Source organism: Strix aluco, chromosome 7 (assembly GCF_031877795.1).
Source record: "Strix aluco isolate bStrAlu1 chromosome 7, bStrAlu1.hap1, whole genome shotgun sequence".
Lineage (NCBI taxonomy): Eukaryota > Metazoa > Chordata > Aves > Strigiformes > Strigidae > Strix > Strix aluco.
Genome location: NC_133937.1, coordinates 36,797,171 through 36,823,901, shown reverse-complemented (window position 1 = coordinate 36,823,901; position 26,731 = coordinate 36,797,171). Strand labels below are relative to the sequence as shown.

At 39.7% G+C, this 26,731-nt stretch overlaps 2 protein-coding genes across 4 annotated transcripts in view; one reads left to right on the top strand and one right to left on the bottom strand.

Moving 5' to 3' along the window:
• Nucleotides 1-532: 532 nt before the first annotated feature.
• On the bottom strand, nt 533-19,399 carry LOC141926147 (disintegrin and metalloproteinase domain-containing protein 9-like). The gene is made up of 23 exons (XM_074831463.1): nt 19,330-19,399; nt 16,474-16,571; nt 15,462-15,538; nt 14,731-14,809; nt 13,689-13,765; nt 11,892-12,099; nt 11,334-11,399; nt 11,181-11,252; nt 10,374-10,546; nt 9,803-9,887; nt 8,645-8,766; nt 7,587-7,758; nt 6,416-6,505; nt 5,715-5,910; nt 5,484-5,589; nt 5,107-5,281; nt 4,611-4,691; nt 3,877-3,982; nt 2,796-2,928; nt 2,312-2,375; nt 1,804-1,856; nt 1,336-1,449; nt 533-992 (listed from the first exon to the last, which is right to left on the bottom strand). The coding sequence occupies exons 1-22, from the start codon at nt 19,397-19,399 to the stop codon at nt 1,371-1,373; spliced, it is 2,382 nt and encodes a 793-aa protein (XP_074687564.1). The 3' UTR covers nt 533-992; nt 1,336-1,370.
• Nucleotides 19,400-20,957: 1,558 nt separating this feature from the next.
• The window catches only part of C7H10orf88 (chromosome 7 C10orf88 homolog), a 37,730-nt gene continuing 31,956 nt past the window's right edge, over nt 20,958-26,731 (top strand). For 2 of the 3 annotated variants that reach the window (XR_012624046.1, XM_074831468.1), the window contains exons 1-6: nt 20,958-21,213; nt 21,406-21,609; nt 22,762-22,834; nt 23,419-23,625; nt 24,465-24,934; nt 25,917-26,170. Coding sequence is in view for 2 of the 3 variants with exons in the window: in XM_074831468.1 (XP_074687569.1) it covers nt 21,035-21,213; nt 21,406-21,609; nt 22,762-22,834; nt 23,419-23,625; nt 24,465-24,934; nt 25,917-26,145 (1,362 nt within the window). In the remaining variant the exon portion in view is untranslated. Of the gene's footprint in view, nt 21,214-21,405; nt 21,610-22,761; nt 22,835-23,418; nt 23,626-24,464; nt 24,935-25,916; nt 26,462-26,731 lie in introns of those variants that run through there. The other variant, XM_074831467.1, reaches the window with a different exon arrangement.

Below are 26,731 nucleotides of genomic sequence, written 5' to 3'. Positions count from 1 at the left end.
CCTCGGTGCCACGGCAACACAAACCACCAGATTAGGTCTGCCCTGGGCACCAGGTGCTCAGCAAGTGTGGGGTTTCTGGCCTTTCAGCTTTGTGCTCCCAACACTTCACAGAATCCCAGAATCATCTCGGTTGGAAAAGACCTTGAAGATCCTCCAGTCCAACCATTAACCCCACACTGACCGTTCTCAACTCCACCAGATCCCTCAGCACTGGGTCAACCCGACTCTTCAACCCCTCCAGGGATGGGGACTCCCCCCCTGCCCTGGGCAGCCCATTCCAACGCCCAACAACCCCTTCTGCAAAGAAATACTTCCTAAGAGCCAGTCTGACCCTGCCCTGGCACAGCTTGAGGCCATTCCCTCTTGTCCTGGCGCTTGTTCCTTGGGTCAAGAGACTCATCCCCCCTCTCTGCACCCTCCTTTCAGGAAGTTGTAGAGGGCCATGAGGTCTCCCCTCAGCCTCCTCTTCTCCAGACTAAACCCCCCCAGTTCCCTCAGCCGCTCCCCATCAGACCTGTGCTCCAGACCCTGCACCAGCTCCGTTGCCCTTCTCTGGACACGCTCGAGTCATTCAATGGCCTTTTTGGAGTGAGGGGCCCAAAACTGAACCCACTCATCGAGGGGCGGCCTCACCAGTGCCGAGTCCAGGGGTAAGATCCCTTCCCTGTCCCTGCTGGCCATGCTAGTGCTGAAACAAAAGAGTATCCAAGAGATTCTTCCTATTGCTACTCTCTCTAGATGAGGTTATTTTCATAAACTACCCGAACTGGAAAGTAACACAGCTAGTGGGTGATGCGAGATCGGGTCCGGATCCCAGGTTTGATGGGGTTGCAGTGAAGCCGAGGCTCCGAGCGATGCGTGGGAGCTGTCTGCAAGCCTTCAGCGGGTGCCACAGAGGTCCCCAGCCTGCTGAGGGGATGAGCCAGGAGGTAGACTGACAGCAAACGGCCCAAGAGGTCAATCTACATTCTCATTTTCACAGCAGCGTATGCCTAGAGGTGAACAAATTATGTCTGTGAATAACTGAATTCACTTCTCTTTGGCCTGCGAGTAAGGCTGAGCTTCAGAAGAGTCCTGTTCTCTGATGCTGTTACAGGTTTAATCTAACAAGAGTTGAACTTCAGGTTTCTGATTTAAAAAAAACCAAGAGGTAAGGTAGAAGAGGCACAAATACAGTCAGCAGTGATCAGCAAAATAATGGGATGTTACAAAATCTGTGTTCAGTGCCTCTTAGCATCAGGTCCTTTCCAGAGGTACGTGCTTTCAGAAGGCATTTTGGCTGCACAAGCAGGGGACTGGAAGGTTGCAGTCTTTGATCTTTGTCAGACCAGTTACCTGTCAGAACTGGTTGAGGGCTCCCAAGAAATGCTTCAGAGAGCTGGTCTAGGTGGGACAGCAGGTTGTTGAGGTCCTGAAGGAACTGCAGGAAACTGGTTTTGTACTGGCTGCCTGAAGTGTGGAAAACACATTTGGTGAAGTATTTCATGACTTGAGACAACTGGTATTTCTAAACTGGTTCTTTACCATTTTTAAACAGTTGCTAGCATTTATACATATATTTGACTCTCTCTGCCCCTCCCTCTCCCTCTCCCTAGTAGCATTGACATGTCCCATTATGCTGTTTTCTATACAAGCAATAAAACAGCATTTCTCCTTTAAGCATTTAACCTAGTATCTCATATGATGCTGCACAAAAAATGCTCCTAAGCAGGACATGAGACATTAGGAACTTCACTTACAATGATACAGTAATAATGTAAACATAGCAAACATGAAGTAAAGAAGGTTTTAAAGACTACAAACCTGGGACAAGGGAAACCTGATACGGTAAAAATGTCAGGACTTGATGTGGCAGGCTGGAAAAGATGTTGCAGAAAATTAGGTTAACAGAAAACACCAATTTCAAAGTGTAGCTAATCAGTATTAAGCTAATGGTGTTTTAGAACTAATTTTCATTTCCCGTGACATTCTTCATATTCTCTTGCAACATTTTGTTTTGATAATTTTTATTTTGTTTTATCAAAACTAGATGGCTGAGCAGCTTCTCTGGCATTTGGCTGCAGAATTCAGAGTTCAATCTTCGGCTGCTCCGTTCAGTTGCAGCCTGTTCCAATGCAGTCTGCTCATAGCCTGTGTTAACAGGGCAGACAATAAAGCTCGTACTTACCCAAATAGAAATCCTGTTTAACACATATGAATTATTGATGGTTTCGATGTATCAAAAAGCCACAAAGTCATCAGTAACTGTATGAGAGAAAAGGCACTGTATGATTTGGGTTACTCAAAATAATGCAAGGATGTATTATCTTACCTGATTATTTCCTGTGTTATGACTTGGTCTGTTATTTTGCTTTGGTTGCTGCACGTTGTTATCCCTGAAATAAGAACCACGTCATCAGGAAAACCTGCATTTGGTTTCACTACCTTCAGGGGTGGAGCGTTTTTCAAGGGATGAGGCTACAGCTCGGAGATCTGGCTTCTGTTTCTGACTCCACCCCTTTCTGGCCTTGGCAAGTAGTTTCAATAGCTATGCCCCTGTGTCCATGCGATACAATTATCAATAACAGTTAGGAAAGTGCAATGTATTTTGAGAAAAAATGCTTAAAAACTGACAACTGGAGTATCTGGATTAAACTACCTAATAGCAGGATACTGGCTGTTAAACTACCTACTGCTACATTAGCAGGGAAATCTTTTAAGAATTCTTTTATAGATAAGGCATCTACCTGGCTTGCTACTTTAATCTGGAGAATGCTCTCAAGTGTTGAAATACGCATTTGTGGTAAGTGAAATACCTGTGTTGTCTTCTACTTTTCCTGCAAAACTTCCTTTTTATTGCATCACGCTTAATTACTGCTAATACAGTAATGATTACTACTGGCAATACAAGGAGGAAAAAAATAAGCAGACCATCCCGAAGTGATGTATCTAGAGAAAAAGAATTGAAATCATGTAAGATAGTAATCTTGTTTAATCTCATATTAAAGCATTTTTTTCTGCTAAAAACACCTTTCTGAGGTAAAAACTACAATCTTCAAATTATTATAGATTAAAATCAGTAACTCCACTGAAATTTATGGAACGCTATGATCAGAAAAGTAGGATTTGGCCTTATGTTATCACAAGTTCTTTCTGCCTTACCCACCCCACACTGTATTAGATACAAACTTTCTCCTTTTCCATATATTTTTGCAAGAATTCTAAAGCAGAAAAATGCGTTTTGTATTTGCTTGCCCACAAATGATCTGCACGTCTTGCCTTCCTAAGCCTTTAATAATTTGATAAAATATGAATTGTTTTTTGCCTCACAAAGCTACAGATGATGAACTTTCCTTGTAAACAAAGAGACGGAAACATTTTGCGTGGTCTCAGTGTGCAGGCCAGCAAAATCTCCTCCATTTTCCCTTTGCAGAATTTCATGGCTCTTACACGAGCCAACTGCTGCTTGCTGCATGCATCTCCTTAAGCCCTCTCATTTCTGAGAGACCCTTTCCATATATAAAGGCTGCTGGTTTCATTCTCAAGCTATAGGCTTCCTCTATTGCATCCATTTTATCAGAACTCTGTTTTAAATACCTAAATAAATATCTAACTATTTAAAAATGTAAGAGTAATTTATGTATTGCTTTTAATTTCAGTAATTTAATGTATTGCTTTTTAGCTCAGACAAAATAGAGATCAGATTTTCCCTTGGACCAACTTCCTAGATGTCTGCAAATGTACACATCAGGTGTTTGTTCTTCAAGTCAGTCCATGATTAAGTGTCCCGTGCAGTAGGAAAAAACAGTTGAAAAGAGACTGAAAAAACCCCCTGTTATTAGTAGACTATTTTATCAGACACTGGGGGCAGAGTGAAGGCCAGTTGCACTATCCTACCTATGTGAGCTGGACCACTGTCAACGCTGCCACCGTAGCCTGACTGGCTACAGAACGGAGGCGCCCATCCAGAATTGCAGTGGCAGTTCCCCTTGTTGTTACACACCTACGGTCCATACAACAGGGATTAGTCAAAGACAAAGACAGGGATTAGTCAAATTAGCCTTTCTGGAAGCGGCCACTTTCAACCTCCAGTGTATATTTGGAGTTGCACACTAAGAATTGCACGTGGAAACAAGAAGTATTACATAGGAATACAAGAAGTGTTATCTGGTAATAAGCTCTCCCCTCCATAACATCCCAAATTGCTGAGTGATCCTGGTACCTCTACAGAAGTTAATCTTTGTTTTGATATTTGCCTGCAGTAGATTACAGTCCAAAGAACTTCACAGTTTTACAACCTTTGGACTCCATTTTGATTTTTCACTGAGACATACATAAATCAGGAATCACTAGACTGTCCTCCTCAAAGGAATATTTGCCTTTTACAATTCAACAGCTCAGTAATATTAGAAAATTCCCTTGGGAAATTCAGAAGACGTGTCTTTCAATGTCAGCGCTAAGAGGTTTACAGTATACTGGCAACATGAATTACAGATAAAAAAGTGGACTTCACTTTTAATACTGATCAGAAAAAAACCCAAAGCCAATCTGGCTGGTTATTGCATTTATGCAGGGATTTTGCACCTATCTCTGTCTTCCAGAAACAGGGCATGAAAACACCATCTACTCACCCCATTATCATTACACTTCTCCTTTACATCACAGCTGTAGCCCAGATGACTTGCATCAACACATTTAAAGTCTACACAAGCCTGGAAAAAGTAATTAGTGTCTTTCAAACACAAAACTTCAAAAAATCCCATCCTTTTGTAAATATACTATATAAATGTACATGTTTACAAGTCTACAGCTTTTACTTAAATGTCAAAAGAAAGGGCTGATAGACCATTCAGTACTTCACAATTTTATAGCTGTATTTGTCTCAGATTTCCTTAAGTCTGTGGATGCATTTTGGTGGAGTAATTTGAATAACTGATAATGTAGTTCATGGATTTGTAGCATCCCAATTTTTGAAGAGTTAATTAATTGTTTGTATGTATATATCTAAAAAAAGCAGATTTTTAATTATGTTATGGCATACAAATAAGAGCTATGTAATGCTTTTGAAAGTTAAGAACTTTCCAGTTGGAGGAATATATTCTGTAATGCTGCTGCGATTCATTTTACCTTCTTTTCTCCACAGGCTGTTCCATCATGAACTTGGGCAGGATCAGGGACATCTGATCCTAAGTCAAAGTCAGAAGACCAGCATAAAACTCCAGATGCGTTATTGACAACACTCCAAGCAGGAAGATTTTGAAGACTAACAGACGTGCACTGGAGCTTGCCGCACAGACTGTGCCTGTATTGAATGAACGACACGCAGAGAGAAGGTGAACAGAAAAAAACCCACCAGTATCAGTGCAAATACACCATCCAGTTGAACTTTATAGCTTGCATTTCAAGGAAGTATTCTTTTAAATCTCATGCTCTAAGAGTTTGTAACAGAATATATTTTTGACATTGAAGATTTTAGGGTTAGCTTTTATTTGCTGGTGACTTACTGAACAGGACATTTCTTGTACGCTCCACCTCTCATTCCACAGTTTCCAAACCTATCTCCTTTAATATTTGCTTTTTCAAAGCATACATCAGGTGCTTTTTGTGCCCCTGTACAAAAAATAGTGAATCTTAGTAAGCCACTACGTTGTCTTAAAAATATGAGAAAGAAAAAGAAAAATCGGAAATGTCTATTAGGAGACTACAAGTCTTTTTATGTTAAATTATAAACATACCTTTTCCATATATAGATTCACATTGTGAATCAAAACTCTGGCATACTCCATAGTAGCAATACGCCTTCATGTTGTCGCACGGGTAACCATTCATGATATAAACATCATCCGGACAGTAGGCACTGCTTCCGTTGCAGTATTCGGGGAGATCACAGAAATCCATTTTGGATCTGCACTCTGCTCCTGCCACTTTAAACTAGAACCAGAGAGCCACCCTACTTTTACTTTGCAACAGCGGAAGTTCTAACATGAAACAATGAAACAATGTGATTTTAAGGAAGAAAAAATAGTTTTTCGGATCGATATCTAACAAATATCCAAAACTTCCCTCAGTTTCATATGGTGTAGCTAGAAAGTTTATGAGCTGACCCTACAGAGGACTTGGGTAGATCGTACAAATGCGTACACCCGTACAAATTAAAACTATTATAGCTGGAGCAGCTTGGTGTTGCCTAAAGGAGATCGCTCTACCGAGACCCCTGACCGCTCCTGCCTCCTCCGAGGGATGACACAGAGATGACATTCCGTTCCTAAGCTGCTGGCCAAGAGCTGTTAGACACAAATTCTCTGCCTGCATGCTCTCTGCTGGTGAATGTAGTTTGATAATGTGAAAATATGTCAAGAGTACTATGATAGCTCTTTTCAGACATTAAAAAATACTAGTAAATAACATCAATTTAGCTTTATAAAACACAGCCTACCTTGCAATTTTTGCAGCACAGCCCTTGAGCGCACTGCGATCCAGGCGTGAGTTTGCAGGTTGCAGCATCACAGCAAGGGTTAGTACATTCCTGAAGAACAGCCAGGGACAAGGGGACACAACTTTTCTACCTGGCTATGTAGCTAGGAAAGTACATCATCAAACCAAGTGCATGGACAAACCGAACTTTAAATACACCCCCTCTCTTGCATGTTCTGAGGTTGACAGCCTTCTGCTCTAACAGAAACCAGCATAGAGTTTGGCTGTATTTTTTTACCAGAAGCCATCAGAAAGACATCTGTTTTGATCTGTTGTGGCACAGAGGTAAAGGATAGGTTTACACTAAAAGAAGCAGAACACACGGGTTTTCAAATAACACTTCTTATCATCCCTCCCCTCATTTTCCACTACACTAGCAGTTTGAGGTAGAGAAATGTTGTATCTTTTAATGACTTAGCAGAAGGCCTATATGAAGGAACCTGAGTTTGCTGGCAGCCTTTTGATTTACTGGTGTCTTTTTTGAGACACCTTTATCTTCTAAAGAATGAGTCATTATTTGAGAGACATTTTGATAATGCAAATACAAAAGTAATTTTGTTGTGGGCAAAGTTTAAGGGTTGCAGTTAGGAAATCTGTAAGTGCTCTACAGACGAGTAATCTCTTTTATGTAACAGAAATACCCATGTTGCTAAAACCCAGCAAAAAAAAAAATGGTGTTTCCACATACTCTGCACTGAAGTGCTCTTCTTGCTTAGGCATTGGCTCAAAGTTCTGTGAAGTCCTGTGGCCCTTAACTGAGTTCATATCAAAATCAAAGTATGATTTTAGGCTTTCTCTAAAATTTATCTTCATATTGCTGGCAAAAATGTAAATTTACAAGGAAGACTCCTCAGACATTAATGCAAATCAGGTATACCAAACCACCAGTGTTACACAGTCAAGCATTGGAACAGGCTGCCCAGGGAAGTGGTGGAGTCCCCATCCCTGGAGGTGTTTAAAAGGTTTGTAGATGTGGTGCTTAGGGACATGGTTTAGTGGTGGCCTTGGCAGTGTTAGGTTAACGGTTGGTCTCGGTGATCTTAAAGGTCTTTTACAACCTAAATGATTATATGATTACATAATACAGACTAGTATAATAATCAAGAAGCATCCAGTTGAATTTCATTCATTACCTGCGGTTTGCCACAGTCACATTCTTCATTGTTATCAACCACATTATTACCACAGACAGGTTCCTTGTAAACGTTACTTGTTTTGGGAGGATTTCTAAGGCAGTTTCCACCTCCATTTAGAATAAGGTTCTCAAAATCATCAGCACTGCAGGTGCTGAAATTCCTGGATCCCCTGAAAAGCATAATATTATTTTTTATTATAAATATTAAAGGAAAAAATACAACTCAAGCTCTTAAAATGCTGTCAATCTATAATAAATACTGTGTTTCACAGCATTAGGAGATCATGAAATACTTAACTTTTACTCTATTTTGCATTAGAGTACAGTACTAGAAGTTAAAAATACTATATATAACATAAATGCAAGTACTTTCAGAAGAAATAGAGATCATCAGATTATTCATTCCGGTGTCCTGTATAAAACAGGCCTTAGAAATTCCTTGTCCATACTGAATCTAAAACTGCTTGATTAAAAAATAATTTCCAGAAAGACATTCAGCTTAACTTGGAGTCCCTAAGAACTCAGGAATGCATCTTCTCATAGTAGTTTTGTCCAGTATTCAACTACCCTGATTTATTAATACAAATGTGGATAGATAAAATAATATGATCTTTTTCTCTTAAGGGGAAGCCAAGGAACAAATGAACTGAGAGAAATCTAGGCTGGTAGTTTTTGTTTAAATTAACTGTTAAGAGAATCTGTGCAAAGAATGCATGTTTGCACAAGCCCAGTGAATATATGTAAAGCATTCTCAGCAGCGTTAAAAAAAAAAAGCAGCATATTATAATTTAAAAAAAACCCACAATTAAGAAAATCCAAATAAGTTTTTAGGAATGCTACAAATAAAGAATGACCGGATCACAAAACAGGTAACATTTCAAATAAATTAAAATGATGTCAGGAACTAGGTCAGTGAATTCACCTCTGTGGTTAAACTTTTCAAACAACTCCCCATTCACAAAAATTCTTCAAGATTCATGAGAGTTTCAGAGCTTATAAGGCATAGTCACTGCAGGTCAATAACAATTATAAAAATAAAATAGCTGGAAATCTTACTTATCTATGCTGTACATAATATAGGATGCAGGACACCTTTCATCATCATGTTTCATTCCGAGATTATGCCCCAATTCATGTGCAACTACTGTAGCATGATGCAACACATTGTTATGATCCAACTAATAAAAAGAATCAGTGTTAAAAAAAAATATAAACCTAAAGACATTACTAAGTTTCTACCTACTGATTTAATAAAGCCAGAAGTCTCTTGGGGGCTATGAAGACAGAATACTAGATTGTATTGCAAAGCGAAAGCAGCAAGAACAGACAGTTGGTCACTGTTTTTGCAGTAGGGCCAGATTCTGCCACTCTTTCTATTTCTTTCATTAGGATCATATTCTGAATAATGACAGAGTTAATCAGTCATGACACTGATTTCAATGGAATCTTCAAAGACAAAAAGACAGACTCTAAAAGAACAGAATCTGCCTCTAAGACTGTCCATGATGTTGTGGCATCTGTATTATAAGGACAGAAACCTCTGGAGATACTGGTGCTGCCCCGGGGGGAAGGAGAAAAAAATAGTTTCTGGCTAATTTTACCAGTTTTAAAATTCTTGCCTGTTTACAGCTTCATTGTGGAGAATTCCAGACACTTTAGAATAGAGCGCATTATGTTCACTGTCTGTCCATGTAGAGTCAAAAAATACACATTATTTTGTAGCAGCATTCCTGTCCCCAAAACACTGTGGTTATCAACCTTAACAGTACAAGAATGGGCTTTTCTTATACAACCTTGAGCTAGCTCAATTACAAAAAGGTGGTAAAAAATTATTTCAGGGCTAAATCAGCCAAATGGACTGGAACGTGATGAAGACAGAAATTGTAAAAAACTTTTTTTTTTTTAATGTAAGTATAAGAATACGCACAAGTCTTTACATCAGAAACCCCGTGAAAGAAACCATACCACTCCAAGACCTGAGTGACTTGAGCAAATAGGTCAACAAATCGCACATTACTTATTTAGGAAGTTCTGGGAGGTACCTCTGTGGAAGCAATGTCTGGCAATAACAGTAGCTACAACTGGATTGTGTAAATGCACAGGGGAAAGCCTTCGATTGGTCAGGTACCTCTTGGTCTCACTAGCAGCATATCTATGACATTTTAGCAGCTCCTGTGCTAGTTTCTGCCAATAACCACAACATTATGTACTTACAGCACTGATTGACCCTCCCAGGACTTGTGAGCAGATGCTACCTACAAAAGCCATTCCAATGGTTGCATTGTAAGAGCTTCTCCCTCTGCAATGAAAGCAGTTTGAAGGTGGTGTTGAAAGAGGGGCTGAAAGTTCATGATTTATACTAAAAGACACTGATGAATCTGAAACAAATACTGCAAGTCAAAAGTTGGTCTTGAAGTCAAGATAATTTATCATCATATCGGGGTTTCACTGCAATAAATTACAAACATCTGAATAACAGAACTTGAAAATAATGACTGATCACCTAAAACTGCTGTGTCAGTGCTTCTGAGTTCACAGAATCACAGAATGGTTGAGGTTGGAAGGGACCTCTGGAGGTCATCTGGTCCTACCCCTCTGCTCAAGCAGAGCCACCTGGAGTTGATGATCTATAAAGAATTCATTACACTTTCTTGACATTTTTCCAGGTTAAAACAGTTTGGAAGTTGAGTGAATTTTACTCTAGTTCATTCATACACAAACCCAAACTCATACACATTGACAACTCTGGCAGCACAGCTAGTTTTTCCACTGAACAAACACTTACACTATGAGATGGCTGACATCATTTTGTGATCGTTTAAGAAGATCTTTCTGTCTCCAAGAAACGAATCTACGCAGTACATCTACAGCTGAACCATCCATTACAGATATGTGGTTTGTATCTGTCCAGATCTCTAATCCAACCAAAACGATCTGGATGTTTAATGCTCTATACATCTGAGAAAAAAAAAAAAATTACTGTCCATCAGTCTGTTTCAACTGAATTATGAAAGATTATATCACTACTACAGTAAATATTAAGCTGAACATAATGGCCAAGACATAACTTTAGTTTCTTTGAATAATTAACAGTTCGATGTGAGGAAAGAATATATGACTGAAGGCAATCTACTTTATGAAGGTACCTAAACATATCATTCAGTTGGAGAAGTTGGAGAGACCATGTTTATTCATTTCCTTAGCTAATTGTCTTGAGGAGAAATTGGGAACAGATGATCAGAGTATGGAATTGTTCACAGCGCTGACAGTTTGCTTAATAAAAAAGAACTGCATACATGAGAAACAGGCTTCCTGGAAATGTAAAACCTACTGGAGACCTCACGTTCCTGAAGGAGCCAAAGTCTGGGAGCGCAGAGAAGTGGTTTAAAAACATCTTGCATCTCTCCCTCTCTCTACACCTTTGTAAGACTTGTGCATAGATTCATGAGGTGCCTTAAATATGTTAGAAATCGCTGTATAACTTCCAAATACAGTTTCAGGACATAATTGTTCAGATTTACTGCATTAGCTGTTCTTTTGAAAACGATGATAAAGTAGAAACTACTGAATCTCAGCAACTTATCTGACCTACCCCATCCACATAATTAATCAGCTCAACTGTTTCCTTTTGCACCGCAGCAGGATCAGATTTCTTCAGCAAAAACTGTAAAATATCATATGAGAATATCAGAGAAAAAATTTAATGGTTTAATAAAATGCATGTAGCATTGGATGAAATCATTACCCTGTTGTTATCCACAACCACAAATAATTCCACATAGCTTTTCTGTGGCAGGACAGCTCGCTTCTTCTGCAAATTAGAAAGCACAATAGGTTAACATAATGACTAACGAGTTCAAGGTTTTTTTCACTTATCTTTCTCATGATTTTAATTTCAAGGATTTATAAAGCAATTCTATATTTTTTTTTTAATGTGGCTTATCAATTTGCCATAGATTTCCACATAAATATATGCTAGCAATTCACTTCTGCTCAGGCACTGGGATGCATGAGCTGAACAGCAGCTTCCTGCCTTTCACATTATACCCACAACTGTCTCGGGCAGAGCTCTGCTCTTCTGCTAAAGGATTGCTTCGAGCTATGTTAAATTCACACTGTGCTGTTCTTCTGGTTTGGGATGTCCTTAGCAACACTCCCACCACTTTGGGGTCCATGAAAATGAAGGCAAGGCCAAACCCACCTGCAGTGATACCAAGCCAAAGCAAGAGCTCAGAGACCCTTGGCTGCTGGAACAGACTGAGGAGAAGGCTTGGGCTCAGGAGAGAAACGGAAAGGTATTTACCCTCAAAACCTTTTCCCTGCTAGAGGTACTGTTTGATAAAAACACGTATTTCATAGATGGCTTCACAAATATCTTCTCGTGATTCAGCACACCGCATTGGAAGGGGATATCCTGCATATCTTCTAACTGGTAAAACACGTGTTCAAATGTGCTGGATGTGTTGAGCGGCTCCATTCCATACCATTTGCCACCAATGTAGAGAATTCCTCTAATAATCATAAAAGAATGAAAAATTATTCCACAATTTTTCCCTCGTGGTTATGACTAGGTGAGTAAATGACAGCTGGATACTTAAAAACTAGAATTCTTCATACCACTATGCTGAAATAAATTATTATCTTAAATTATCTTAATATAGGGTGTAAGTTCAAATGCCCAGCAGGATCTCAGAAGACAAACCAACTTATTTAAAATACTCGATCGTACACAAGTGTGGGCTCCTTGCATCAGTTAGCAGGAAAGCCAAATTGTTACTGAATGAATCTGGATTGTGGGTACAGAGCTGATGCAAAGGGTCTCTTTTACTCCTTATCTCTAGTCTTGCTCCTAGCCGCATGCAGCTGAAGTAATCTAGCATTTTAGAAAAAGGTATCTTCCAAGACAGAAAGAGAGGTTAAAAGCAATCACCAGGGTGTTTATGAGGGCACCAGCAGTATTGCACTGTTGAGTGCAGCTAAGTATAAAGATTTTGCATTTCTCCATGGCTCAGAAACACCTGGCACATGCCCATTTGCTGTACCAGAATCTTTCAGAAGCTATTATCTTGTTCTTCAGAATCTCAAAACTGTATTTAAAACAAGAATTCTCTAGTTAATATCTTGTGAAAGAAGATCCTCAAAAATGTGAGTATAAGGTAACCAAAGGAATTGAGTCTGTGTAAGTCTGCAGAACAGCCAAAATGAAATATCTGTTCTGCTTAGTGAAATACCAATATGTTGACTATTTTATTCTTCATTTAGAGGAATGCCAGGAAATGTCATTATTTATTGCAAGTGGCATCTCACTGACATGAATACATGAAAGATATGTTGTTGAACTTTATCCCATTTATCCCATTTGCCTCTTCCTGCTTGTCAAAGAGACATCAAACTGAACAAGGCTACTACAACTGACAAGTATATCCAAAGTCCAGCTGAAGAGCCAAGCTCAGCAAACACCAAGGAGCATGGACACACTCTAAGCACATTCTGAATATCTGCACAATTTGCTGTACATGCCATCACATTTTGCCAATTCACATGGACTGATTCTGCAGGGAGAACATCACCATCTTTTATGCATTAATCTGGCCCCTTTATGTTTCTCAAATAAATGTAATTTTATTGTATTTGAAACACAAAAAATTGTTTTAAATTTGGTCAAAAATTTTTCACGGAAATGGTTTGTGTTTGAAATGTGCCCATTTATAAGATCGAATTGTTCACAGGAGAGTTGTATGTTCAGCAAAATCTTCATCAGATAGCACTTCTGCAAAGGTACCTCTGGTCAAGACATTCGTATCAAGTAATAGAGGCCTCAGCTGGTGCCCATGTTCTGCCTATATTTAGATTATGCTCTGTCTCATGTTATCTTTTTTCTGTGAAGGAATTTTGGAAAAGGGGGAAAAAAGTGGTAGTTGAAGGAATCTATAAAACCTGTAAAGAGTTTCGGCTTCATCAAAAGGTGAAATATTACAAAAAATATTTATAAGATAGGGTGGTGTTTTCTCTCCGGCTGTATGATGAATAGCAACTGGTTTTTTACTGTTTTACTATGGTACTGTACAATTATCATGAATTAAAAAGCAAGAGGTAATACCTAAGGCCATCGCAGGTGCTAAGAGCAAGCATTGAGTCAGCAATTCCTTCAACAGTGCCATGATAATAACAGTGTGTCTGAAATGCAACAAAACCACATAATCAATGACAAAATAAGGTTGTTGCCTTCAAATGCATACATTTTCTAAGTAACCTTTTTATTTGCATGACATTAAGGCTGGCTGTTACAAATTTACGGAGTTCCCTATTCTAAAAATAATCCCAACCTTCTTAGAGTAAAATATTACTTGACATGAGTACCTACAATAGCTTTTGGTTCCTTGGTTCTAGTAAACAACCAGCTTTTTAGTTAATCCATCACCATCTTTTAGCAAAATGTTTTCATCTACATAATGCTCATCTTGTTCTTAAACAGACTCCTCTAAAAGGCTGATCTGAGATCTCCCATGCACAAAGCACCCAATTAGGTCTCACTGAGATCACATTCAGTTTAAAGCTGAAATTAAATTTGAAGTATTTATAAGGCTTGTTTGATACAGGATCTAAAAACTATAGAGCTTTGGTGCCACCATTGCACCTTTAATCGCATACTATGCAAAGGTGACCTAATCAGGTAGCTCAAATTCAGTCTTGGCATAATCTCCTGGCATCTCCTTTCACAGTCTGGAAAACAGTGGGGCGTGATCACCATAAACAGCCCACTCCCTCAAGAGACATAGAACCTTATGTTTTGTATCCGTGGTAACCGTGAAACAGAAATGCTACAAATGTGAAAACTCACAAAGCCTCTTTCCCAGCAAATATACTTTTCTTCTGTAGATACTTTATGGGCATCACTTGCATTTTCCCTTCCACTGCCAAAAATGTAACCAATTTTCACTGTCCTATTATAGCGATGTGAAGACACTCAGAATTAATGATTGTGCATTCGCTTTTGCTTTGAAAATTCATTTAGGTGCACACACATCCTTGTTGTCATCATCAGTTCTATCAAATTGTTAATACGGCCTTCAATTCATAAAGCTTGGCTTCCCTGGTTTGAGAAAACTGACACAAAAGGGGAATTTTATTATATACAGTACCTCGGTTTTTGATTGTGTTGCCTCCAGTTTCCCATTTTCCCCATATGTATATAGCATAAAGTCTTCGCTAACAAGCTGTCTGGAAACAAAAATAAACTACTGCTCTTTTAACAGTCTAGAAAGCAAGAAATAAGTCAAGAATCCTTGTAAGTACTATATTCTCTTAGCAGCACACTCATGCTAAATTATTAAAATTCACAGACATGAAACAAAATACCTTAAAATGAGATGCATAATTTGCAAAATGAGTTATTTTGAAATATTGTAACTAAAATAACCATAGAAAATCTGAGCAGACTATGTTGCATCAGGGCCTGGACTATTGCAGGCTCAGAAATGAGGAACAGTACCAGAAAAATTTCTTCAAATACAACATGGTCAACAACCCTCCCCCCTGATAATAAATGTTGAACTGAATTCTAATTTTCCATAAGGATTTTCTGAAATGTACTATCACAGAATCATCAAGGTTGGAAAAGACCTTGAAGATCATCTAGTCCACTATCTTGTGCTGCTAATAAAAAATTAATCAAAATAAATTTCTTCACAACTAGAAAAAGTATTATTCCCTTCTATTTGCAAGCTAGCAACATAACAGAGACACTATTTAACAGAGTCATTTTGTAATTACTACAATCTGCCATTTAAATGGTTTCTTCTGAATTTTTTCAGTATAAAAATATTTGTCTATATGCAGCTAGGTCCCAAGATGGTATGAATCTATCACATACTTATTTTTCTTCAGTTTTAGGAGATATGTTCCATTTCTGGTTTTAACTGAGTAAGAAGGACTGTCATCTGAATGCTCCTGAAAACAGAACAAAAGATACCACTTAACTAGGTGATTTTCTACTTGGTTGTGTCAGTTCCATGTTTTGTCTGAGGAGAGAGGTCCAACTACTATATATGTTTTAAGTATCTACCAAAATACAAATTCCTAACCCTCATGCCTTCTATATTTCAAAGTCTCAGCAGCACACTCTACATTTCTTTCCTAGGGAAAGTTTAAATTCTATTAATCTATAAACTTTCACGTAGAAGGTAGAAGGGTACAGCCCATGTATGCACTCTTTGCCCAACTACCACATCTTGTTTCCTGACACTCCTTATCTAGTTCATCAGCAGCCAGATGAACAACTCACAGATTCTTCCTTCCTTAATTGGTTTGCACAAAGATGACTAATGTTATTTCATTCGCAGTTACTTCAGTAATTGAACTCGATATCTAGCACAAAGGTAAGTTACCTCAGAACTGAAGAATTAAGGCTCAGATCTTTCTCTTTTAACTCATTCATTTAACCTGTGTGACTCTGTGGGACCTTTTCTACAAAGTGGACATCAGCCCTGTAGGTGCTATACATGGTTGACATCCTCTGGTTATCCAAAGACCAGGTACAATGAGCAAAATAACTTATACAGCATGGATGTGAGTTCAAGTTCGAGTTCAACATCTACTCTGACTTGGAGGAAATAGAAATATTCTTCATGTTCCTTCTCACTTCTGTCTGATGAGGCTGTTAACAGGACTAGAAGTTTGAAAGGTGTCAACTTAAGAGTGTAATCACAGATCTTGTGGGAACAAATTTCCTCAAAACTAGTTGAAAACACTAAGAATCTGAAGAGGTAGTGTGGGGCATGTTTCTTCACAAGAAATATGTATACTATACATTGTGTGTACTTAATATAGGACAGTATTGTGAAAAAGAGCAACATCAGAAGAAAAAATCAGGTAGAACAACAAACCTCATGAAAAAATTGGTGATGTTTCTCTCTGTCTGTCAGATTTCGAGGAATAATTATTTCTAATGTAGAAAGTCTGGACGTCTGTTCAGAAGACACACCTAAAAATAAAGTTTGAAATTTCTGAAGAATCAGAAAGGATAAGTAAGACATTATGCTGGCACCTGCACAGGGGTGATTTCCAAAAGACCATTCTGATCTGCCTATAAATGGAGAAAGAGTGATTTCACCAGTACAGGACCTGACTGCCCATGCTCAGCTTGGTCTGTTCTGTCTCTGCCAGAGCTCTTGGATTATGCTGGGAAAGTCGCAGAAATCAGCATTTTCATTCATGGCCAAGTTACTCTTCATTTCTGAGTGTTTAGACTAAATATATGTGGCCTCATTCTCTGCAGAAATGCTGTTTTGACTGTATTCAGGGTTAATGACTACATGACCCCAAACACAGCTGATGTAAAGTGCTAAAACCTGCAAAATCGAGAAAAAGTTTTCTTAAACAGGTGTCCAAAACTGGATGGCAATCTTGGATTTAACTCATGATCTTAGTTATTTACATTATAAACTGGGATAATAGCTCGAATGTTTCTAATTCCTTCATACAGACAATATCAAACCAAGTTAATTATTGTTTGAAAAAAAATCCCTCAACCAATATGACAGTAACATAATAGAGAATCCCAAGAACAAGAAAAATGAAAAAAAAAAAAAATCCCTTCCTGTATTCAGTGCATACTTTGATAATGATGAAGAAATAATTTAGGAATGGGCAAACTGATTTTCAAAAAGTTAACTTCAGATTAAACCTGGGGTCTTCTGGAGCACACAAATTGAAACTATCAAATGATTTAAACACGATCTTAATTCTCACAGATTCTGGATTATTAACTTTGTACCTTTGTGGATAATTTTTGAAATGTTTTTTCCTCCATGACCTATACTTTTAACCTGATGTGCCACAGAAAACTTATGCAGCTACCTTCTCTGTCCACATATCTGTCCCCTCACAGTCATTTTTGAAGTAGCTGGCCAGTTAAAATCAACTGTGCAAGAGAGCTAACATCTCAGATAGAATTAAGTTCCTTCAAGCGTCGGGAAATCCCCTTGTCGGTGCCAGGAAGACTGCGCTGATCTGTAACTCTACAGCAGGGCTCTCTCGGAGTGGCTGATGGACCTATAGTACAGTTATTTTGAATGGTGGATCCAGCTTTTCCAGGATGTTTCAGAACTTGCTAAACAAAGAATTGGAGAATATTATATCTCTAGAAGAATAAATTCAGTCCCTAAATACTCTGGGGGAATGTTTTTTACTGGTTACAGAGCCATTTGCTGTGGTTTCGCCTTCTGGCTACTGTTAAGTCCTGCGCTTGTTCATCTTCTCCCTCTTGTTCATGCCTCCACTTCCTTCTGTCCTCTCCTTGATTAAATCAACTCTCTTCTTACATTTAAATCCCTTTACTCGTATTCCTTTCCCCACTGCCCTGAATGAGGAATACTTGCAGTTGTCCTCCGGATAGAATTCTGCCACCTGCTGCATATATAAACTTGGCTCACCACGCTGCCTCCTGCCACTCCCTAACACGGCATTTTGTTCGTTCCAGTGACAGTCAAACCTTTGCAAAAGGTTTGTAGCCTTTTACATTATATCAGAGTTATCTCCAGAACATCATGCTAATGCAGGAAGCTAAAGATAAGAAGCCCACTGAGTATCTGGTTTCAGGTAAACGGTTTTATAAAAACAAAACCAATCTCCAGCGACTTTTTTTTAAATTGTGTGAACTTGAATTCATCTTCCTTTTTCTTGTCTGCTCATCAGTCTGGTCTGAGTGTTGACTTTGATCAACAGAGACACAACCATTGCTTTTAAACAGGTTACAGAACCAACAGTAACATGGCTTTTAACAATGAAAGTGGTTTCTTCCTTCTGAAATTGTTCTTTCACAAGGAAACAAAGAGATTTCTTCTCATCTATAGTAGCACAAAGTCACCCTCAGCCTCCCATGTTTCTGTGAAAGGCATTCATAATTGCAAAGAAGCCACAGAATCACCCATTCAAAGTGAGGAGGAGGATTCTTCAGTGTAATGATGATCTCTACCTGTTAGATAACATCAGGATTTTTAAAAGCTAGTTGCAGGTAGCATATGTTTAACATTAAAGACTGCCATTGCAATCAAAATGTGGAAATTGCTATTAGCAAACAGTTCTGAAAATAATATTGGCACTCAATATTTACTTCTGACTTTGCTCTTAGTCTTCCAACAACTATATTATTATCTAAATCATAAAATCCATTCTGTTTTGTGAGTTAAGTGTATGTTGAACTAACGGTGGAAATGCAGTTCTAACAATTTAAATTTTGACACCTGAAAGCAGGAAACCATCTTTAGTGCACGTCATAAAAATATCACTTTCTAAGAAATATTTCAGATGTTACATCTCAATCTGAAACCAGATCATAAATAGAAATAAGTTAATGAGGAACTAAACCAAAACTGTAGGAATTTCCCTCACATTACTGAAGAAGAAATCTTTTTCTACAGTCTCTACTATTGATCAGAGCGACAGTAACTGCACTGCTCACAACCAGCGTCTGGTAGAGAAGATGATGTATTTATATATCTACTACATCACTATATCCTGGAGAAAAAACCCACAAAGAGCTCAATTATAAAAAGCTTGTAATCTTTTCTAGACACCTTTTTCTTGAATAAGATTTTCTCAATTAGCAGGTCAGCTAACAGCCTAATACCTGGGGAGAGCTGCGACTCGATTTGAAATGTGTGCATCGTTATGATCAGGACCGGAGAGTACAAGACAATTTGGAGAAACTTTCTGAATACTTAAAAAAACTGAAAGCTTACCTTTTATCCAAAAAGGTTTTCCAGTTAAAGTTAGTCCAAAAGTGAACAAAAATAGGCTGTGTTTTAACATGACTAGATTTCCTGGAGAAACCACTACAGTATCCGAGCAGACACCGTGTACCTGGCGCTTAGCTGCTCTACGCAGGAGGACCAGAACGGGAGCCCTCTGCTCTGAAGGCAAACCACTGAAAAAGCACTCTGATACTGCATCTCTGCTAAGGAAACGGGAACTAAAACTGAATCTATTAGGCTTGCAAAAAATCTGGTTAGACAGCTTAACGCCAATAAACAGCAGCACATTCTTAAATGCTGATTGGAGAAAGAGCACAAACCCAGGCCAGGATCAAACTGGTTTATTCTAAAGGACTTTGAAACCACAGTGAGATCATATAAGATTAGAAACAAAACATTGCTACCAATGGATACGACGCTTAGGATGTTTATATTGGCTATCGTCAGCTCTGTAAAAAGCTCTAGTATAAAGCACTCCCTGAATTTTCAGCTTGTTGTTTTCCATTTTTTCATCTTTAAAGATATCAAAAATAAAATGCATATGAACACACGGAAATGCCACAAACACATGGAAATCCCCAAACCAGGGATTTTACCCACTCCCTGCTACTTTAAAGATAATTCTCACCAAAACTCTGTAATTTTGTGCAGCTCATCACTCTTCCAGGATCAGAATAATCTTCCAAGGCATCATGCAACCACAGTGTCACCAACACCAGACGATAAACGCTTCTAAAACTGGCTGAATTTGCAATGCATTTCAGAAGTAGCAAGCACGGTAAGAAACTCAAAAAGGAGCCTGAGACAACACAGTTTTCACGCTAAAATATTTACATTAATGAATTTTAATTAATCAGTTCATTAAAACAGAGCAAATCTGTTTTCCTATTGCTAGTAAGTCACATAAAACAATGGCTTAAGTGAAAAAAAAAGCAGAGATGCCGACTACATTTGTAATATTAGCTCGTACAAAGCCTGTTCAAGTCCATCTTCCCATTTTGACAGACCTAGTTACGGTTCCCCAGGCGAGCACCGAGCCGAAGAACCCGATATCCGCGTTGCCTGGGTTTGTGTCTGTTCCGCAGCGTCAGGAGCAGCTTTCCCCGACTCCAGAAGCCGGGATCCTACTGAAAATTAAATGAACCCAATCTTTTATTTATGGCCTCTCTCCTATGTGGTACACTATTAGCATGCAACTTGGAAGAGAGAATTCCGTTGCTCCGAATTTTGCTATCCTGTCAAGTCCCGTGGTACTGACTTGCTTTTAAGGGTTTTCCATCTCGGCGAGAAAGCTTTATTTTATTAGAAAAAGGACTAATAACTGGCATTTACCCTATGGTGGGTGTTATTTCAAACAGCTGGCGCGCAGAGACGAGCCCGCCCACAACCCGCCTCTCCCCTCCGTGTCAGCCCTTGCTCCCCGGAGGGAGGCGGGACGCAGGGCCAGCGAGGGGAGCCCCGGGGGCCGGGCTGGGGGCAGAACACCCGCTTAACAGCCCTGAGACGCCCTGACCCGTTCCCGCCTCAGGGCCGCGGCGCTGCCGGTACCTCAGGGAGGCTTCCCGCCGCGCCCCCCCAACCGCGCATGCGCGGAGGCCTCTTTGCGCAGGCGCGGCCCGCCCGCCCGCCCGCCCGTCGCCGGGGGGGACCAGTGCCGCTGCCGCCGCCGCTCGGTTCCGCCCGCGGTGTTGCGATGGCAAGCGGCTGTGCGGCCGCGGAGGAGGAGGAGGAGGAGGAGGCGGCGGCGGAGCCGTCGGGCGGCCGTCGGGAGCCGTGCTGTGTGGCGGTGGGGTGCTCCTGGTCCTGCGCGCCGCCGGACGGCCTGGCCCGGGCGCTCTGCCTGCGGCGGGACGCGGGCGGTGGGGAGACCAGGTGAGGGCGGCGGAGGAGGGGAGGGGGGGGACGGACTGTCCGCCGCCCTTGGGGACCGTCCGCCCCTCAGCGGCTGCGGCCAGGCGGGCGGCGTGAAGGGACGCTGGGCTGGGCCTGGGCGGGTGGCGGCGGGGCGGGAGCGGGCCTGGCGGGGCAACGCGGCCGTGGCGCTTCCCCCGGTCCCTCCCGTAGCACCGAGGCCGTCCTTGTGGAGAGGCGGACGGGCGGCGGGAGCGAGGAGCCCTGCGTGCTGCAGCTGGAGTGCCGGCCGCCCGCCGCCGGGGAGATGGTCTCCGTCGGGATCCTGAGCGAGGCCCGGAACATGGAGGTGTACGTGGGCGAGGAGTACTGCGGCACCGGCCGGGGCGAGAGCCTGGGCGCCGCCCGCTCCCCGGGGTGAGTGGCCGCGGGGGGTGCCTGGAGCGGGAGGCGGACGTCGCCCCGCGGCGGGTGTCGGGGTGGGGGGCGGGGGGGTGCGACTGGGTCCCCAACACCGTCAGGCCCTTCTCTTGCTGGCAGCGTCGTTCTCTGTGTATCTGTGAGGTGCTGCTACTAGTAGAGACCTGACGCCTGCCCCACGGAAGCCACCCGGTTTGGCCTTTCTTGAAGGTCTGTGCAAAACTGGGGGAATGGTCATAGGCCCTGCAGTCTCCTGGGATAGCCCTGGTGTACCCTCACAGTTACTGCTGGCGTGCACAAAACCTGCCTCTCCGATGAAGATAATAAGGCTGCAGTTATGCTAGTTACTTGTTCTTTTGTAATTAGTGAAGCGTTTAATTCAGTAAGTTACAAAGTGCTACTCTGAAGTTCTGTTGTGTAAGACTACAGAGGAGTTAAGGCAGCTGTAACTTTTCTGTATTGTTTGATCTTTCTGGGCAGCAGAACTGCTGTTCTTCTTCAACAGATCTCTTTTAGCTGATCTTTACCGAAAGATCTGTTGTCTCTTTGGTACGTAGTCATCTCACACTTTTAAGAACAAGAGAGAAAATAAGAAGGATTTGTTTTCCCCTTCCAATACTTCCTTCTGTACTTTGCTAGGGGAATTAAAGCAAGGTCTTCTCTTTTGTTTTTAAGTCATTACATGGCACTTCTGCTGCTTAATTAGCTGAATTAAAACAGCTGACTCAGAGCCTCAGGAAAGATGTGTGAATAACGTTCAGAACCTCAAAAGCTTCTCTAGTAGATAATGTATGTATGTGTACAAATCCTTTCTTACATATGTATCTGATGAGATTCAATATAAGCACTAAAGCTGCATACCACATTGGAAATATCTTCCAGTCAGTCTTGTTTCTTACCTAAATATTTACTGTGTGAATAATGTACTGAACATCAAAAGCTTCTCTAGTAGATACTGTGTGTACACATACAAATCCTTTTTTACATACGTATCTGATAAGATTCAATACAAGCATTAAAACTGCTATACCACATTAGAAATATGTTCCAGTCAGCCTTGTTTCTTATTGCAATATTTACTGATATAGAGTATTTCTACTAAAGTACTTCATATAGTGATGTCACAAGTCTTTTATTTTATTTTTCTAGCGAAACTGAACAGGTGACTTTATACAAAAAGTACCTTAAGTTCGAATGCCCTGCAGCCTCCTGTAGAATTAAGGTAGGGAGTTGAACAGAATTGTTTTATTTTTCCCTGCCTTTTTAATCACTTAATTGACTAAATTGCGTTGCTCTTAGTCAAATTATTGTTTTTATACACTTCATCACTTCATGTAATCACTTAAAAATCTGTTAGATGGTACTTTGTCTTGATGGCAGAGTTCTTCTAAATTTGTATCTGTTTTCTTTTTATGAAGACTTTATATAAGAGAGATAATATAGTCTTAGAGGGGGAAAAAATTTCGTAAACCAGATAAACTGCAGATAATCAACGGTTGCTGTGTAGTTAGAACTGTCAACTCTGATGTGGTTAAATAACCTCATGAAAATCGGTATGGCCACTGCTCTTAAGTGCTTAGACGATCAAAGCCTTATTTATTTTTGGCTCATGTAAGCACCTCTGTTCCAGTCAGAATTTTCCAAAGAGTAATAGAAAGGAGAAATCTGCTTAATTTCTCTGGAAAAGAGTTCAGCATTGTTTTTCCCAAGACTCAAAAGAATAACGCATTGTCCCATACATACAAAGAAAACATGAAACTATTTTCTTCCTAATCAAAGTTTTTTTTTTTTTCGTTCTTGCAATAGCTGCTCTCCATTGGTGAGAAACAAAGAGTACTCATCAGTAAAATAATTGTACAAGTGAAAACAGCGTCTGCAAAGCTAGCAACTGATTTTCCTCTACTAGGCTCAAGCATAGATCTAGACAGAGTGCAAACTATAATGGAATCTATGGGATCTAAGTTGTCTCCAGGTGCTCAGCAACTCATGGACATGGTCCGATGTCAGCAGAAAGTAAGTCACTGTGCTTTTCCGTAAACATAAATAGTACTGATCTGTGACCTCATTTTCTGTAACAGTCAGGCATGTTCTAAACTGATTTAGTGAAAAAGATTTTTGATGAGCTTTTTTTAAGCCACACTTTCTGCCATTTTAATGCTGGTTTAGCTACTTGCACCCTTAAATGAGCACAATGAATAAAGATGGTGTACTCGAGGAATCACTGTGCATATGCCGAATCCAGAGTTAAGAACTCTGTATTGTCATCATTTTAAACTTCACTGCTACCCTACTCCTTCTGTTCATTTCCGCTGTCACTGCTTGTCAAGGATGGTGGGCATGTTCCCCGTAATGTTTGGTGTGTAGGTAGATGGGCTGGTTTGTTTCCTTTGTGGTTATTAAAAGCATGTCAACTTCACAGAATCATCTAGGTTGGAAAAGACCTTGAAGATCATCTAGTCCAACCATTAACCTAACACTGACCATTCTTCAACTAAAGGGAACATGCTCTTACAGAGCATTTATTTAGATCCTAATCCTTCAAAGTAGGCTATTCCAACAGAATCCTGAGTCCATCTGATGTTAATAACGTTCAGTCTTGGGGACGTAGCATGGTAAAAATGAAGTCAGTAAAACTGTTTTGTTACTTGGAGACTGACAAGATAATTAACACATGATATGTACAGGGAAAGTATTTTCCTGTGCTTTTCCATAAGAATATAATTCAGAACTACTTTTAAAATCTTTACACCACACTTGTAGAATTCTGAGTTATAAAGTATCTATTATTATTGTATAATTTCCAGTATATTTTAATACTTAAATATTAATTGTATTGTTTTTCTTTCCATCAGAACAGTTTACCTCTTGGAGACAAACTTAATTGGATCTTTGGGAAAAATTCAGACTTTGGGGGTGACCATGCAGTAGATGGATTGTGCAGTGCAGCTGTTCAGACATCACTAGATCAATCAGCCAGTGAACCTTTGCCTGTTAAAAATCATTTAACAAGTGAAACAGTATATGAAGACTTAAAAATAAGTCATGATCTGAACGCACAGGTACCTGAAAGAGGCAATACTTCTGAGTCTGAAAGACTTACTACCCAGCAAAATACAGTTGACCTCAGAAATGATTTTAAAGTCGTGGGATCTTTGCATATACAGGAACAAGTGAGCGAAACCCCAAACATAGATAATCCACAGGTGCTTCTTCCTTTTCTTCGAAACTTATGTAGTCAGGTAAATCATCTTCGGCTAAAAGATGGCAGTAGGCATTATGGTAAAAATGCAGTGACTAAGGAGGAAGGCATTCAGTGTGTTGGGTAAGTTCAGTTTGGTACACTTATTAAACTAGTAGTTTGACTGCATTTATTGACAAATTTAAAAAATAAGATATGTAATGTAAGCATTTTATTCTCTTAACAGCAATAGTGAATCTTAAAATATGTGGTGTCGAAGACTGTGTGGCAATGAACACGATTAGAATTAATTTTTCAGATGAAATGCTTGAGTATAGGAGTTTTTTTTAGAAGAAATCACATCATTTGTTGTTACTAAACTGTGTCTTTTGCCTCTGTTTCACCTTTTATGATTTCAAAAAAAAGTTTGTTCTTTCTACAACTCGTACACATTGTTTGTGTTTCTCATCTGTTACTACATTTTCATTTTGACTACTTCTACCTCCTAAATTTTTATCTCTTCTTTTCACACTACGTGCCACAATCTTTCTACTGTACTTAGTGTATTTCATCCCACCAATCTTTCCTGTCCCTCCTCATTTGGCATTTACAATGCAGGCTTCATGGTAGTAGTAGTAGTTTGATACCTAAGTAACAGTAGTGGAAATGGTGAGATGTGGGAATGTTGCGTAGGAATCTGGGTTCTAACAGAGCCTCCAGATGTGAAAATAAAGAATAACATAGTTTGTATAACTCTTGAAATGCTTTAGCTGAGAAGAATGAAGTCTGCTGTACTGACAGAATTTGAACTCTGTGCATACAGTTGAGTTGTGTGGGTTTTGTTACATGTAGCTAAAGCTGTCTAATGCATAATTGAGCCTTTGGAAAAATCAGGCTGAAAGATAATGACTATATGCTGTAACATGTTCTTAAATTTTTGAGATTTAAAATGTGGTAGACAGGCAAGGTATTTCACTTATGCTTAACAACCTAATACCTTCCAAGGTTTATTGTCTAATAATGAGATTTTTACATTTAAAAGAAGTTCAGCTGCCCAGATCATCTCTATTGCCCCTTGTCATTAAGAAATAGGTTGTACTTATTCTTTTATTTGCTCTTTTCACAGAGTAGAACAACAGCCAATTTGCTCCTATTTGGAAAAGATCATCTCAAAAAATATGGATCTGATGGAGAGAAAACTAATGGACTATATTGATTGCCAAATCCAGGCTCTTCAGACACATATAGATAATAAAATGGTTCTCTTAATGGACTTGGTTCAGAACTCAAAGCCAACCAAAATTTCACAAGCACGCTATGATTCTAACGAAGGGTTCTCTAATGGAGAGAGATAGATGTATATAGATATAGGACTTCAACGTAAGTACTTTTAAGGGCAATTATACTTTACAAAGCTTAGTATTTATGGAGTTATAACTGTAAAAAACCTCAGTGTTGTTGACTTGCATTTTGTTACTGTAATTCTATCTGCATTGTACACAGTTGTTTTATGAAAGATCTTAAGAATGTGTATGTTTTCCTAAATACAAGAATTTTGTATGTCCTTTGTGGCTTATTTATTTAAAGGGCATTGCTAAGAAGCCGTATGAAACAGTTCCCAAGTTTCAATTTGAACAATGAAGTACTCTAAATAAACTGAATTACAGCTTATCTTTTTACTACATGTAATCATTTCACTTTTTTGTTGTCTTGATTTTTGATGTGTAACGTGTTACCAGTAGAACAGAATGTAGTTTCTTTGTGCTTTTGGTTTATCTTAATGGCACTCCTGTTAAAGATGTTTAATACTCCCATCTATAAGAGGAAGGGTAGTACTGGCATTGCCTAACTTGGACTGTTTAAGGAGCCAGGTTTGGAGAGACAGGTTAACTTGAAGCCCAGCCTGGGTTCCTTGAAAGCCTTGCTGGCTGTACAGGCGCC